The following is a 17,609-nucleotide window of genomic DNA, read 5'->3' as shown; positions in this document are numbered from 1 at the left end:
CGATATCATATGTTTGAATTGCGGAGAAAGATACGAATACATGACTGATCATTGCAGTTATACACAAAACTTAAGCAGTTGCGAAATTAAAGCCCGAAAAAAGGAGTGAACGGGATTCAAACCCAAGACTTCTGCGATACGTGTGCAGTGCTCTACCAACTGAGCTATCAAGCCAACTGGGAGCTGGTCACTTTGTGAGTTCGTAATATACCCGTACATGGTGAAGAATACAAGTGAATATATGAAAGATCATCTATTTGAACTGCGGAGAAAGACATGAAGACATGATTGATCATCACTGCATGTGATGATTAGTCATGTCTTCATATCTTTCTCCGCAGTTCAAATAGATGATCTTTCATATATTCACTTGTACAAACCCACACCGTAATAGGAAAGAAAAAAAAAAGAAAAAACGTTCACGGCAAGATTTCAAGAAAAAATAGTGCCTTCAAATGCCTCAACTCATAATAGAGACTTAACTTCACCTGGTTTCAATTCTTTTTATCGGTTCATCGGAACTCGCGGGGAATTTTGTATGTAGTACTGTGAGGATCTGACCAGAACCCATAAACCGTCCAAACTTTTTAATTAGTTTTGTGGCAACTATAAAATCCCGTCATGCACTTACTATCAAAATCACCAAGAGTTTGTGTGATTTTTGAGAACTCTGTCTAAGAATTAAAGATGTTTGTGTGGATTTTGAACCCATATTTCCAGACGGTCCATAACTTGCTCACTGTTCACCCATAAAGCAGTAAACCTAGTCAAATGACCAATCTCAAAGTTGTCTTTAATGTGATGGTGTCAATTTGTCCATTACATTACTTGCAAAAAAATTGGGATGTTTTATTGCGGCAGAAGCCCATCACTAGGTGCGTGCAACTACCCCATATTCCTTTCACGGCATTTTCGCAGACCAATCTATCTTCAGTTTGAATATTTACCGCGAATTCAGACTCCCGCAGGAACCTCGGTGGCCAATCACAAGCACGGACTTAATTTTTAACTGAAGTCATCGCAGGAAGATTGTCATTAACGTCATCACCAGAAGATTAACGAGAAAAACAACCCTTTGACCCTTACCTGCGAGATCTTGTAGACCGGAACTGACCTATTTCTTGGGAGAAGCCTAAAAATAGACCGGTCTGTAAAAATGCCGTGACATAGGCTTAGTATGATAGTTGAACGCTCCAACTGATGGTCTCCTGATTTCGGACGTTTAAATTTCGAACACTTTTTATCTCATTTCGAACTATTTTCGGACACTGTGCGGAAACATAGCTAAAGTAAATTTACTCAGAGAAAACGCGAATTAGACTGAAAAGGCTATCTGTGAAAATGATAGTCTTATTGCACCCTCGAGGTTTCAGAATATATTTTAAGTTTTTATTTCATACTAAGTTCACATGTTTCATTTATTTATCTCTCTCTTATTTAAGGTTTTTTAATAATTTTAACCGTTGTTTAGGTAAGGTGTATTTTAATGTGTAAAATACTGTCCCCAATTAATTTTTTTTTTTAAGCCAAACTTCGCCACCATTGACACTTAAATAAAGTCTTTCATGCATTCATTAATATAAATCGTATCAAGCCGTTACGTATCTCATGGATAATAAAGAGGCTGTCTTTTGCTATCCATGCGTATCTCAACAGTGTCTCAACTAGAGCACGCCTCATAAAGGAAACTAAGAGCTTTGGAGCTACTTATTATCATTATTATTATTATTATTATTATTATTATTATTATTATTATTGTTATTATCATTTTTATTTTCTTTTTTTTTTTACGGTACTGTAAATATCACGCTAGCTCAAAATTTCGGACGGTTTTATTTTCAGACGCTTTTTTTGTCCGAAAATAAAATCGCCCGAAATTTTAATTTTTCCGAGACATGAAAGTGGATGTTGACACTCGCCCCAGTCCCAATGCTATATGCGTTCGACGAAAAGGAAAACGCAGTCCTAATGCAGAATGAATTGAGAGTTTATGGAACAGTCGGTCTTGGACGCATAATTAGCCTCCCCGCAGCAGGGACGACAACAAATGACATCATCGCAAAGCACATGCTTACGGATCTGTTTTGGTTTCTCGATCGTTTACTCATTGGTATTACAATACTGGTCCGTGGTCCATCAACGGAAATGTTTGTTTACGATTAACGAGCGCGCGATTGGAAATATTCATGCCTTCAGCTTTTAATATAAAAAATATATGCGTTCACAAGTTAGCTTTTAAGCTTAAACATTACCTGTAAATGTGAAAATATTTTGCGAAAAATTTGGAGGCAAAACTGTCTATGCATAAGTGCTATTTTGTCTAGTTCTAAGTGATCTGAAAGACTCTTTTAAAGCTGCTGTAATTCAGGCAGATTGAAACAGTATCACAGTAAGCTAAATCAAAATTGCCCTGGAAGCCCGGGGGCCCATATCAAAAGGATGGGGTGCTGGGTAACTCGAAAAAAAAAAAAAGAAAGAAAAAAAGAAAAAAAAAAAACCATCAAAGACTATCATGAAGAATTTGAACTATTTCAAAGAGAATGATAGTTGATGATAGTCGATGATAGTCGATGATGGTCAGCTGTCATCAACTATCATGCGCTGTTTGACCAGCGCTTAAGTCTGTGGAACAGCGCCCATTTCCCATTTTTCACCGTAGAGTATTCAGTTAATTCTTTCCACTATCTCTTTTTCCACTGCGCTGAAATGCTCAACTAAATTAGTGCTGGATAGTGAGTCTGGGGCTAGTTTTTCTGTCTAGAGCAATATTCAAATTAAGCCCACCACTTTAAGGACTGGAAGGACACAGTGTCAACGCAAATAGTCAGAACTCAGACAACAAGCTTGAGCGCGCGCATTAAAACTAAAAGCAGTTGTCATCATGGTAACATGACATCACAATGAAAGAAAAGAAAACTTGAGAGAATTTCGTCTGAAAGTTTTCGTCGTAATTCATCATGAGTTCGGTTATGAAAAAATTGCGGAATAAACGATCCAAGGGTGACAAATTTCAAATCACGGCATCTGCTGCCTCGCTCGTTTTGGAATGTCAGAAGGAAAAATGGTAAGTTATGCAATAAGAAGATTTTTAACTTTTTTTCTCAGTTTGTCGACAATTAAGCTAATGGCCTGACATAAAACGGTAGTCTATACAGATGCTTTTTATTTTACTTGTGCGATATAATCCATCACAGCAGAACCTGTAATAACAAGCAGTTTAGCTCAGTTGTAAGTGTATTGTTGGATCCGAAAATGTATTCGTGATTTTGAGGTCGTATGCGAATTTCGCAAACACTTTTTTTCGCGCGAATGAAGCGTTTCACTACTTAATATTTTTCTGCTATTTCGCTAAACGCAAGATGCACAAGAACACAGGGGATGGGCGATGCTTCAAATTAAACGATTTTTTTCCCTTTATCCTCGGAATGAGCAAAACGCAAGAAAAAGCCTAGATATAAGTCTAAAATAGTAGGGTTTTTTTTACTATCCATGGAAAAAGCTGGCAATAAAAATGTGAACGAAAATCTATGCATTAAAGATTATCTACGACGCAAATGATTAGAAGTCGGACCAACTTTATAACATCTCAAAAGTAACACTCTGCAAAGAAAGTCAGTGCAGGCGAGCGCTTACTTTTATCTTTTTTGATTTTCTTTTTAGCGCAAACAAAGAAAGGTACTGTAGGGAGGGGTCGGAGGGTATCAGTTTGTTTCTCGTTACCAGTCTTTGGAGAGGAAATGCAATATGGCGTAAGGGCGCGATGTTTATATTCCAAAAGGAAAATCAATGCAAGTACTAGTTTATCCATTATTTCTAACTTAAGCGTTTGTTCACTAGGCATCCCTGCAAACTTGCGATAGTTTGGAACAAGGAAAATCCTAAATTGTGCAGTACAAAGGTAAGCTTGGTCGTGTGTAGATTATTGTTGTACATGCAGTTGGTGTTATCACAGACTACGTCGTAAAGTGGGTCGTGTTTAAAACATGAAAAGACGAGAAAATGCTCCGGTTAACCAAAATAGCGCTGCGGTTAGCCTGAATAGCACTCAGATTTATAGCCGAAATATTACTGGCTTGAAGGTGGTTAACTCTCAGTAATAATTCTATATGGGTCAACCGTTAACCGTGTGCCACTTCGTCATTTTGCCATTTCGTGTTTCAAAGACGTCCGGTTGCGCGTTGGTTTGCAAGCAGATCATTATTATCGATTTTGTTTTCAGCCGGTGCTATGGCAGGGCGGTTTTAAAAACCCTTACAGCGGTATAATAGTCTGGCCGGAACCTGATCCGGTGAAAACGAAGCTGACTTTGTTCAAGGTAAATTCTAACTCAATGTAATCTATTAAAAGACAGGTATCTTAATTTGAGCTTCCATGTAAGCTTGATGTTAAAACATGATTTACAAAGATGTCGCAAACTGGTCCAGAGAGCTAAGTTCTTAAAAGTATTCCTACTAGCCCATGCTTGGAATTCAATACTACAATTTGTGAGATCCCGGTATGGCAATTTATTTTTTATTGTGTTTTCCAACTTAAAAAGCTAGCAATTTGTATTCTTTCAAAGATAAGTAAATTGCAGCTTTACTAAGTTTTGTGACCAATTTATATTTCATTCTCCTCCAACATTAATCGACCGAAATTTGAAATCTCCGGCATTAATTCTTGCATATTAACATTAGTGCACTCTCTACATGACCTGCATGGACAGGTTTTCTTCGAGTTTGTAATCGTTTGCTTTTTTTCATTTAGTAAGGTTTTCCCCGAAATGTCACTGCTTTTCCAAACTCAACTGTGTTTGTGTTTTTTTTTTCTATTTCTGTAGGTGCTAAATTTATTTATGATGAGTAGAACTGACTTGCTTTGAAGCCTTGATATTGAGATGTCATTGAGTAGTTAACGTTTGCTTGCATCTTATCTCACATTTGACAATATGAACCATTTTGTTTATCCAATCTTGATTTTGCATCAAGGCATAGTCAGTTTTCATTCATTTTATCTCTAAATATTTTGCTGTTTTAGAATAAGATTATGCAATACATACTTTGTGTAAAATATAATTTTTTAAGTACTGAATGTAATTCTCCTTTGTGTTATGTTACAAGTCTTAAATGATATATTTTTAAATATTTTTAGAATTCTGAGAAAGAATTATATCAATATCAGGACAAACCATGGAAAATATTGGTCCAAAATGTAAGCTACTATTTTTATTGACTTGCAGGGCTATAAAAACTAACTGTAGCCAACTAGTCACAGACTGGTGTTTCAGATTATAAAAATGACTTGCATTTTTGTGTTTCTTCTAACCTCTAGGACTATTTCTTTGTATTTGATCGAAATCAAACTTGGCATAGTTATCATTTTTGCAATTTGCAAAAGCTGAACACAACAGGAATAACTTACAAGTAATGAAAATGTTAAATTTAGTAATAATTTCACCTCTCCAATACCAAAGGAGTGAAGAGTTGTAATTCCAGAAGTTGTAAAGGCATACCAAACTATTGTATGAAAGCCTTCCCATTGCAAAATCTGGCTGGTTAAAAAACGTTTTGTCCTAGTACATGTAACTCACACGCACTCATCTAACAGGAATTACACACAGGCCCTGGCAAGAAAGACCCTGTGCCAGAAAAGTCCAAGCACAGTGACCAAATTTACTTCTAATTTATTAGCTAGACTGGCTTTCTTATTATGAAATGATTTTTAGGAAATTTCCAATATCTGATGATATGTTGCTTTACTTGTTTCAAATCTCAAGGTGTCTCCTTCTGGTAAACGGAAGGTCATTGCAGTTGGATCTCTAGACATTTCAGAGTACATAATGGAGCAACCAACAAGTCATGATATTACTGTTACACTGAAACCAGTGAAAAAGACTGTTCTGTCAGGTTCATTGGAGTTCACTTTGTCATCTGTTATATTAGAGGACGGTGTCCGTCGGTGAGTTATTTTTATTTGAATGTATGAATTCTCAGAATTACCCACTGTAATATCTTGAAAATTGATGTAAAGCTTTATTGTTATGGGATGGGATGCATGTTTCACACAGATCAAGCTTGTGCAGTAAAAGCTCATGTTATTACTGGTTTTTTAGAGACTTAAACTAGGGGGGGGGATCTAGGGGAGGTTCAGGGGGTTTGGTCGAACCCCCTGAATTAAAAAAAAAACCAGGGCATTATAACATGCTGACTTGGCCTCAAAATGCCAGAAAGCAGAAACCTTTGGGGTGGAGGATGCCCCCAGAACCCCCCTACAATCCTGCATCCGCTCAAGCTAAAGATACCCATCTACCCTAAGATACCCTATCTGCCTTTCCATCCGAACATCACTCTGTTTGTCTGTCCCTTAGTTTGTCGCTTGGGGGGGTGGGCACTGCCATATATGGGCTATATAGGTATGTGCCGCTGTGAAGGGTATGGTTTTCAAGCAGTTTACTCTAGGATAGGGTATATAAATCAGAGCGTTTGGGTCTAGAAGAGGGTATCATTTTCCCCAAAACTGACTAGTTGGTTGAAGATTTTATCTAGGCTAAGGAAACCAGGAATTGCCACTCAAAAACATAAAAAAATCAAATCGGCAAGTTTAAATTTACGCAAATCAGCCGCAATAGTGTCGATAGATGGGGGGATTTGGGAAGTTTACTTTAGTGTAGGGTAGCAAAATTCAGCTGAACTAGCTCTGGTATGGGCTAAGGGTTACAGGGTCCCAGCGGCACATCCCCACCCAGAAATTCCCAAAGTACCCCCCCCCCCGGCGATTGTCCAATGGATTTATTTCAGATTTGTTACTTTTAAATTCATTTATCAAGGACCTCACACCTAATAAAATAACCTACATGCTTACTCAGTCACTCACTCAATCACTCTGCTCCTTCATTTTTATTAAAGTCGCACAGATCAGGAAATCTTTGACGAGATCATGAATGATGCTATAGCAGAGATAGAGAGAAAGAAATCACCTCAAAAAGCAAGGAAAAGTAACGGTCAAGGTTCAAAGAGTAGCTCACAAAAGACATCTGGACACAAGGCCCCAGTATCAGACACTGCAGCCTGTGATTCTCAAGAAGCTGCCTCTTGTAGCCACAGCAATATTGTAGGACAGAGGAAGGTCCATAGCAAAGCTCTGTCCCACCCTCCACCTCTCCATGCTGCATCTCAGCCTGGTTCACCAGAACCACGCCCACCTCAGCTTCCTCCATCAAATCAGCCAGACTGTGAGGTCAAGGAAGTGAAAAGCTTCTTGAGCCAAACAGAGGAAAAGGCATCAGATAAGAAAGCTGATAAGTATCCCAAGGAGCTTGGTACTTTCGGTGAAAAAGAATCTGATGACAGGCAAAGTTCTTTGTCATTGGAAAATACGTCCGATCTCTTCAAGGAGACATCTGTGAAAGATGCTGAGGTGAGTGACAGAGAATTGATGAACAAGAATCTTGATCAAGCAGATGGAAACAATAACTTCACGAACAACGACGACGTTAACATTGCAAAGAATGATAGCAGAGATGACGACCGATGTCCCACCGTTCCATTGAAGAAGCCGATTGTTCAAAATGAGGCTTTCCTAAAGAAAGCAAAGCGTCATGTCCCTGTAGTTCGTAAGGAGCTGAACAGAACTAAGGGTGATAAATCGTCAAAGCCAAAAGGGCGATATTATAGTGGATGCCGCAGCACTTCTGGTGTCATAATTTCTGTAAATGGTGGTAGCTTGCGAAGAGGCACTATCAAGTCGAAAACAAAACACATTCAGGCCAAGCCCGTCCTCAAGAGGGCAAAGCCTTATGTTCTAGTGGATCTTGGAGATGGTCACCAAAGCACTCCTGGAGAGGGACCTTCTCGTAGTGATGGGCTCTCCAGTGACAAGAACCGCTCCCTCTCAGCTGTGGAGGCTTCTTCTTCTGACGAGGAGACGCCCGTGGAACAAGAGCAAAGTTCTCCTAAGACTGCCGATCTTGACACTTTAGCCCTCAGTGAGGCCCACTCCATATCTCTTGTGGAGGCCTCCCCTTCTAAAAAGGAAACACCTTTTAACCAAGAAGAAAGTGCTCCACGTCCTACCGACCCTGAGGCTTCAAACCCTAGCGAGGCGGCTGGTTTTCCGACTGTAGTTCATAATGCTGTACTTGAAGGAAGTATTGTAGCTAGGGAGACTGAGTCGTCAAATCTCTATCAAAACAACCAGCGTCAAAGTGAGGTATTTATCTACTCTAGGAACTACTGTATCAAAATAACTTTTTCATTCCCCCCCAAAAGTAAGTCGATAGTTGTGTGTATGGAAGTGACTCAAAAGAAAGATAAAGCTTCTTCCGATTGGAAACCCACCATAATGTATACCGTTATATGCCGTGGTATATAACTTACATGGCCGTGTTTTGAGTCTTACCAACCCTGAACTTGTTTTCGCTTTCATTTTTTTCGTGCTCAACATTTCCTCTACTCGTAAGAGCAAGACTTTTTGAAATCCAAAATTCTTTCCTTTAACGAGTCTTTCCTCTGTTAATGGGCTCGCCTGAAAATTTGTCATCCACCAGCTCCGAAATTATCCGAGTTTCACGCATATCACTGTTTGTAAATTGTGTTTTTTTTTCCTTTGATTGAACAAAAGCTTGGTGTACTGACTGCAATTCATTTCTTGTTATTCTTTGCATTTCAGAACGGCTTACCTATCAGCCAGCATTGTCCCGCACTCTCTGTGTATATACGAGAAGAGACTTCTCTCCTCCAAGACGAAATAGCTTCTTTGGAGAAAGTGAGCACCAAACTTGAAATGGAAATCCAGGGAGCAAATAAAACGCAAGGTCAGTATCGAAGCTCTTAGTCCCTCTTCATACAGATGTATCAACAAGTAGTAATGAACTGCAAGGGGGCCCTGTGAAATTTTTCTGGGAAAGAGAAGGTGGAGGTGGAAGGTAGACTAATATCTCATTCAAAGAGGAGGGAAGATGCCTGTTCTCCTCACGCTACTGAGCAAAAAGGATATTAGACACCTTCCTTTCGTTTTGATTGCTTTTTTTTTATTTAAGGCAATTAAAGCGAAAGGTCAGTATCTTATCTCCTAGTGTCTGTCTGTATCCAGAGGTATCAACGAGGACTAATGAACTGCTTAGGAATCCTGTCAAAGTGTTCCGGGGAGGTGTTGGAAGGAGGAGGGAGGAGGAGGAGGAGGTAGACCAATATACCATTAAGGACAGGAAGCAAGATTCTAAGTCTCTTCATGCTACAGAAACCTGCACAGGTTCTGCCAATGGTGGCCACTTGGCTCGTGAAGACTTTTCTCTAATTGATCTTTTTTTCCAGGTTGTGAAGAACTCGAGGGTCTAACTCAAGACTGGGTCTCACTCAACAAATGCAGGGCTGAGCTTAGCAGCAGGAAACGAGATCTTGAAATCCTGTAAGTAAAAATTATTTTCTTCTTTATAATTCTATTTTTGTTTAATTCATACTCCTTCCTAACAAATTTTAGATAGATCACAGATCCCATTAGTGGTAAAATAGAAGGTAGGCAATCTATAGTTTTTTCATAGTTAATGGTTTTAAACTTTAATTTTAGGGGCCGAGAAAAGAATTTGGAAGAATGTATTAACGGGATTAGGCAGGAACTCATGTTCCTGTTTGAACTTGAAGGTAACACGTGACGATTCACTAAACTATTTTTATTTTTAATTTTGTTGTCACTCAGCACAAACAACATGATTATATCACTTTCTGTCGCTATACCATTGATAGATTGTCTGCAGTAAGATCCAACTCTGCTTACTATACATTTACAACATGCATTGATACACGATTTCCTGTGTTTGTGGTACTTAATTACCCCAAAATAATGTCAGCTCGTGATTGTTGATCAGCATAATAAAACTGTATTAAATTTTGATACGGTTTGCTAAAATAGCGAGTACGAAAGCAAGTTAATAAAAAAAAATCTCTGTTAGCTATGCAAACATGTCGGTTTTTTTCCTTGGAGAATTAGTCATAATAGGTTAACCATGTTTTGTTGTTTCTTTTCAGATTGGCGCAAAACAGATCAGCACAAGGCTTGCGAACAAAAACTTATTGATGCCATTGTTTCCCTTGCAAGAAAAAATGAATTTAATAATTTTCCAACTGGATTAAAGTTGTAAGGTGAGGGATATAGGGACATAAATTTCGAACCCATGCCCTTCCACCCATCGGCCGGACGCTCTTCGGCACAGAGCTTGTGACGGGAGAATAGTAGTGAGATAGGAACTTGGTTTATATCTTGCTAGAAATGCGGAGGAACTCCTTTTACGGCATCGAATTCAATGTTATTCCTGATGGATGTAAAAAAAGATACTTTGTCCTTCACGGATTTAAACTCGAAGTGTTTTGAGATGTAAGCCCAATAACTCTGTAGCGCATTGTTGACAATTCGGCTCAAATTCTAGCTAAAATAGTTATTAAGTAAAGCTTGTGAAGGTTTTTTTTTTTATCAAAACTGGGTCAAAACTGTCGTGCTTAACCTATGTGCTACTTCTCTTTTTATTTCAGGTCCAGTTCTCTTGTTATTGAAGAAATCGCTGATGGCTTATCAGTTTTAATGTAAATATTTTTTTGGAGACATTCCGTAAGAAAACAAAATGGTTCAACATGAAATACGGTGTAAAATAATACGTAACTTAAAACACTGCAAATTTCAAATTTATTGCAGTTTTTATAAGAGCTTTTCGGAAAATCCAACTGCTCACAACATAGTTTTTTTGTATTTCTATTTTTTAGCAATTTTGGCAATTTTAGCAGCTAGGTTTTGGCATTTCAAGGTATTATCCAGTTTCATGGCTTTTTCTCTTCTTGTTATGTTTTGTTTTTCTTGGAAGCGAGTTTAAAGTTTGCAACATTTTTTTTCACAATTCTGTGAGCGTTATCTCGCTTTATTTCAATCACTTTTATATCGTTGTAAATTGTAACCGCTTGCCGTTTAACAGCATTGTCAAATTGTACCTTAACTAGGGTTGTTCAAAGAAAAAATACTTTAAACTACTACTTTTGTTGTAAATAAAACTCTACTGTTACGTTATATACATGTGTATTGATATAAAAAATAACTCTTTCAGTTCAGACCTTGCAGAGCGTTTTTAAGACAAAAAAGAACACACTTCGCCTCACTGAAATTACGAAAAAACATATTAATGAGACAAGTGGGAAGCCGTAAACTGACCGCATGCGAAACATGATTGCTACAAACCCACACGAAAACAAACGTTCAGCGCAGAATAGTCTGAAGGTATGTGCACCGGCAGACTTTTATGACTTAAAAGTCATTTTTAAAGCATGTAAAAATAGTGCAACTCGGATACCTCAAAATTATACAGATTTAACTCCCCCTGTTTTCTTTTTATTGGTTTGTCGTAACTCGCAAAGGAGATCTCAGGTGATTCGACATTAAGTACGGCACATCCTCGGAGACCCACGGGTAGCAGCCGGCAAGTTGTAAACAACCGGCGAAGCGGTAAATTCGAATGCGAACCCGTGTTCAATAGGTCAGAATTAGAGAAGAAAGGGCCCAAATTTTCCAATAATTGTAAAATGTAACGATCTCTAAAAGACGGCAATTTATGACGATGATAATACCGTTGACCATACATTAATGTAATGTGTGGGTTTGTCTTATTTATTATGTTAAATCATTATATAATCACTATTATTTGCGGGCTTAATATTCATAACACTTCAGTAGCCTTTGTTGGGAATCCACTCAGTTATGGGCTATTGTGATTCTGATGATTGATTGAACAAATGAATAACCTAATGATTAATCGATGGATGGATGGATGGATGGATGGATGGATGGATGGATGGATGGATGGATGGATTGATTGAAAAATATAACACATCTCATCCCGTCACCTATAACCCAACAAACCGACTGCCTACATATTATTAAAAAAATTGAAAACATGTACCGTGTTTCTGTCGAGTTTTAGTAGAGTTATACTGGTATACTAAGGCAAATGCTGCAATCTGATTCGCTGAGCTACTCGTATACTATCAGCCATTAGAGTTCAGTGGCTGTCGACCGTCCACAAAATGGGAAGTTTTTATCCTTTTTCCGAAGTTTTGGAAGAAAGTTTAGATGTAAATGGATAATTAAATTCCTGAGAAGACAAAAGGAAGGACGGTTTCTTGACTTTAAAAACTTGAAATTATTGAAAAAACGGGTGCGCGCACGTAAACAACAAATTTACCAAGGACAATTCAATGCGTGCGATTTTCTTAAAGCGTAAAGTTCAATAATGCGTAGAAAGATAATTACAAACCGTCATTTGCGTTTATTTCAGTTAGAATTCTACTAAAACAATTAGATTATTCGCTCACGATTTCTATGGGTTGATAGTTGACTATCACCTCATAGAAATCTCAAGCTCATAATCTAATTGTTAAATAGAAACACGAGTGGAAGTTTGGGAGAACAAGACGACGGATCATCCGTCTAGTATAAATACGGGAAGGACCATGAGACAAACTATCGGTGTGTCGTGCGGCTCGTCCAATGTTTATACTATACTAGCCTTCTGGACGGATTTCCGAGAAAGCACGACAAAAAGGCTTGGGCCCTAGTCAAATCTCCTAGTCAACATTGGCGGCAAATTTCAAAATGGCGGCAATGACATAGCTCGCGAAGCTTTTTTCGAGGAATAGAAGAGCTGCCGAAGAAGGACTACACTCTTTACTGACAATGAATAATGAAATGTCAAAAAAGACGTTTTACTGAGGAATTCAGCTTTGAAACAGAAGTTGCTCAAGCAGCTGCTTTATCCGCTATCTTGTTAAGTAAAAAGCAAAGACAGGAGAGAGGCCTTGATGAGCTCCGAATCAACAACTGGTGATTTCAAGGTTATCGAAATTGGGACGATGCGGCTTTCAGAAACGGATGATGGTTTCTGTTTCTGTCGATCCATACACGGTCTTTTTTGGACTTTTTGGGCTTGACCGAACCATCTTTTGACTTATCCGCCAGCTTGAATTGATAGTTTATTGAAAACAGCCGCTGGCTTCTTGTAACGAGGTGTAGTTTTCGTGGATAGTTCGTCTTCTGCCCGCATTTACACACAAAGACGTATAGTCGAATCATCCGTTTTGACGAGTTATCCACGATGGTTCGTCTCCCAAGACAGATTATCGCGATAGCTCGTGTGGATGGACGATCCGTCTGCTTGCCCGTATTATACACAGACGGATTATCAGACAAGCTACCGTTCTTTGCCCAAGCTCGTCCCAGACGGATGATCCGTCTCCAGTATAAATCGGGCCAATCAGTTAATCTTTTGCTAGTGTTCCTAGTTTTGCTTATTTTCACAGATAGTGTGCGATGGTGAGGAAAAATTCATTCTAAGACTAGCTTTTTTAGTTTAATTTGGGACACATTCACCAAAGTCGATTTTAAAATCTTTGTAGTTATAAGCTAAAGAAATAACTTCTAAATATTCGTAAAATTATCGAATACATTTACAACACAGCAGTGGCTCATTTACTATAATCATAAGAACTTGTGGGATAAAATGTAAGCTTCACATGTACGTATCCGTATCTCTTCGCAATGAGCCTTTCTGAATATCCAGGAGGGTTGGGGTGTCGGATGCATTGGAACGAAGTCTTCGGAGAGTATTCGTCGTTTAAAAATTACTGTGCGGCAATTTTGGTCATAAACATTTTTATCCCGTGGGTATTGATAGCCATACTTTATATTATCATCTTTTTAAAGCTCAAATCGCAGACGATTCAGGGCGAACAATCGGCCAACGCTGAAGCTGAGCAACGCCGGCAAAGGGAACGAAATGTGTTAAAGATGGCCATTGCTATTGTGTTAGGGTTTGCAATTTGCTGGCTACCTATCATTATTAGATATTTACTCGTCTTCTTTGGAAAGGATATCATGATGTCTTGTGACTTCGAATATCTTACGTCGTATGCTTTTTTAATGGTCAGCGCAAATTGTGCCATAAATCCTTGTATCTGTTTTATTTTCAGTAGCAATTATCGTGAAGGACTTAAGAATCTCCTGCGATAAATGTCGTTTGAACAATGTATTAGCCTTCTGTATAGTCTGTCGAGAGTTTCAGTGGACCGAAAACTTATATAATCTGTTTTGTATTTGATTCAATGTACCGGCACTACATTGCTTTAGAGAACATTTGCAGATCTGTTTTATTCTTTTCTTTGGACAATGAATTGGCTACCATCATTTTGTAGTTATTCTACAGAGCCATTTTTAACTCGTGAGACGTATGCGCAAGAACGAGTTGAAGTGATAATGGGAAAAACCTTAAAACCTATAAACCTTCTTTCTTTTTGATTTTTTAGGTTTTTTGCGTGTATTTGATAATTTTGGCGGGTAATAAACAAACGAAATGGCTTTGTTGCTGAGAATAGTGGAGTGTTGAAAAAGAAGCCGATGATAATCTCTCAAACTAAATGACCGTTTTTCATACTTGATTACTTTTCCACAAATTATTTTAAATCTCCATATTGTCGCATTTTCTTACATAATTACATTACTTTTATGGCTTGGACATTTCTATTTCCCAATGCCGATATGAAAAAGGTAAACGTAAAGCATCCCGTAGTAGCTCGGGAAGAAAAAACAGTTTTCTCGTCTTGATTTCAACTCGAGAGTTCGCCAACCTGCAACATATGAACAAGTGTTGAAGAAAAGCTATTTTCAACTATGTTCTCTTTGTCTGACTCAACAGTATTTATGAGCTAAATAGGTATATTATTTTACAATAAACCGTCATATTTTGAACGTAAATCTCAAGATGTTCAGCCTCACAACCACAAGCCTTGCATATTCGATAGCTTGCATATTCGAAATTAAAACTTTCTGGTTTTGGCCTCTGCTAAGCTCATTAAATATATATTTGTGTTCCAGCTGTGAAATTTGGGATTTACCGTTCCTGGGTAAGACAGAGTAAATAACTTTCTCTTATTCTATAATTTGACTCTCTCTGGTCCTCCCAGACCGGCCATTCGTAAATTAATGTAAGACAACACATATGTAAGACAATAAAAATGTCTTCAAAGGCCTATCTTTTTGTCTTTTTTATTCTTTATCTTCCGTTGTTACCTGGTTTCCAGGGTTGCTACAAGAAGATCGCCACAATGGATTTCAACGTTCTTTCGTAGCCTTGTAGCTAGAAACAGTGCGAAATTCAAATCATATCCTGCTATACCTTCTCTAATGATTGTGCTTCGAATTAACCCTATTGCCTGGTCTGTCACTTTTATGTTCCTACTACATTTTAGTGTCCTGTTTTGCGTCCGGTCCAGCTAGGGCTATATGTGGGAAACACCTCGTGTATGACTCTTGCAAAGAGGTCCCGGAAAGGAGATACGTTTAAAACCATTTTTCAAGTATATATATATGTTATTGGCTGGCTGGGAGGTCCGTATAGTGAAAAACTGTGACCGAGGTCTTGAAAATGCTGCCCGAGGCTGCAAGCCGAAGGCAGCATTTTCAGGCCCGAGGTCACAGTTTTTCACTATACCGACCGGCCTAAGCCGGACAATAACATGTTTATCTTTTTTCTTGGGGTGAACTAGCTTAGAAGTGGGTTTGTTCACGCAACTTTGTCACTGAATTGGCTTACGCGCCGTCTACAAACCATTCGTAAAAAACCTAACAAGCGAACCAGCGAGTAACTCAGATACTAGAGAAAGAAAGATGTATTAAAGAACAGATTTATTTCGAGCTACTTTATGTTAGTTGCATTTAATTCACCAGTTAAGTTCTCCGAAAGTGTTTATCCGGTGTGAAATTTCGTGTAGATTGAAGTTGTACTACTGAAAACAATTTCTGTCAGCCGTTGCGAATCACTCGAAATCAGAGTTTTCTACCGTAAATTGAGTGGCAGATAGCGAGGAAATTCGTTAAGTGTATTCCACAGAAATTCTCTCAAATGCAGCAACGATCCGAGAGGTAAACTCGATTAAAATTGACCCATTTTTTACTTAATTATAGAATTGTACAGAGACACTCAGGATTGCGCTATACTCTTAACCAACGCGGCTATACTCTTAACCAACGCGTGCAGCTGGATCTGGGTGGAAGCGGGAGACGAAAATGCGTTTAGCTTGTTTCCTCAAAATGAAGAAAAATCAATTAAACACAGTTCTTGATGTCAAATAAAGAACCACTCCATCACTTTCCTGGTGATCCCTTTTCCAAAAAATAGATCCGAGTTGCGAACATGTGCGGCTTACGAGTTAAAATCCACAAGAACATGCGGTAATAGTAAATGCCGCTGTATTGAAAATGCATTCGATAATTTAAAGAATATTTGAGATTCATTGCTATAGCCTATAACTCTAAAGATTAATCGGGATCTATAAACGTATCGCAATCCAAACATAAAAAGAAGAATGATTTTTCATCGCCATCGCACCCTACCTGTGGAAGTCAGCAAAAGCAGGAATACCTACAAAAGATTATCTGATTCATTGCATTATACAGAAGCATTTATTGCTCCAAAAAATATCATTAAAATGATGGTAATCGGTTGGTTGGGCTAGTTAATGGGATGACAACCTTTTTGGTGACTGGAGAGTAAGTATCATCCTTCAGGAATCAATCAATCGATCACTCGATCGATTGATCAATCGATCACTCAATCAGTAAGTCAGTCATTCACTCAGTCAGTCAGTCAGTCAGTCAGTCAGTCAGTCAGTCAGTCAAAAAATCAATCATTCAATGAATAATGTTTTTCTAGCTTCATTTCCACCATAAGTTACAAGTTTACTATATTAAAGCAGAATCACAATAGCTGTAAATTGAGTGGATTCCCAAGAAAGCCTGGCTCTTGTTTTGAAGCCCGCAAAAGATACTGATGATATTTATGACAAATAATATGTACAAGAGCTTTTCTGCGTTAAAGAACCCTACCGATGCAAATATGCATTTCACAACCTTAGGCAGGTAAATGAGATGGCTGATGTTTCTCACTCAAGAAAGAGTCGCGCGCCCGGATGTAAACTGGCGAGATTTTGCTGTAGCTCGCTGTGTTCGTAAATACTTTATGAAACAAGATAAATTTAAAAAGCAAATTGTTGCTTCTCAGATATAGAAGATCTTAACAAAATCGTTGTAATAAGACTAACGATCGTAAATCGCCGGCTCGATTCAATGCTGTTAATTTACATGATAGCCTTATTGCAATTTGTATTAAAATAAGCTGTCGCGCTTTGTAATAACAAGTTGTCGCACTTTGTAATAAGCTTTCAAATTTCTTTTGAATACAATGTTTATTGGAAAACGTACCTCCAATGCACAAATACGTTTTTATTTTGCATACTAAACTCAGAGAACGAAAAAGAAACACGTGATCCGCGCTTCTCGGAATTGTCTTTTTGGAGATCACACTGCAGCTTGTTTAATAATCAGAATACAATTTTTCTTTAACACGATGTTTGGTGACAGAAAGACCTTATCTTAACGAGTAATGACAATTACAAATCGGCTTTTCAGCGGCCCCCTTGGCTAGGTACTAATCTAGTTTATCTATCAAATGACCATATTGCATACTTAATTTGTAAAATAAAATAAATATATATTTATTTGTTATGGGGTCTTAAGATCTTAAAAAAAAGATTTGAATTTTGAAT

General features: G+C 38.1%; 1 protein-coding gene across 1 annotated transcript; it reads left to right on the top strand.

Moving 5' to 3' along the window:
• Positions 1 to 3,817: 3,817 nt before the first annotated feature.
• Positions 3,818 to 11,085, top strand: LOC149109027 (uncharacterized; the record flags this gene model as incomplete). The annotated part of the gene is made up of 10 exons (XM_089294582.1): positions 3,818 to 3,898; positions 4,220 to 4,315; positions 5,131 to 5,190; positions 5,756 to 5,937; positions 6,885 to 8,187; positions 8,647 to 8,791; positions 9,291 to 9,384; positions 9,544 to 9,617; positions 10,002 to 10,115; positions 10,503 to 11,085. Coding segments are annotated over 9 exons (2,148 nt in total), but the record flags the coding sequence as incomplete, so codon positions are not given.
• Between the last annotated feature and the right edge of the window lie 6,524 nt (positions 11,086 to 17,609).

Source organism: Orbicella faveolata, unplaced genomic scaffold (assembly GCF_042242905.1).
Source record: "Orbicella faveolata isolate gen_17 unplaced genomic scaffold, um_ofav_v1 contig_25, whole genome shotgun sequence".
Lineage (NCBI taxonomy): Eukaryota > Metazoa > Cnidaria > Anthozoa > Scleractinia > Merulinidae > Orbicella > Orbicella faveolata.
This window is presented reverse-complemented; position numbering and strand designations above follow the sequence as displayed.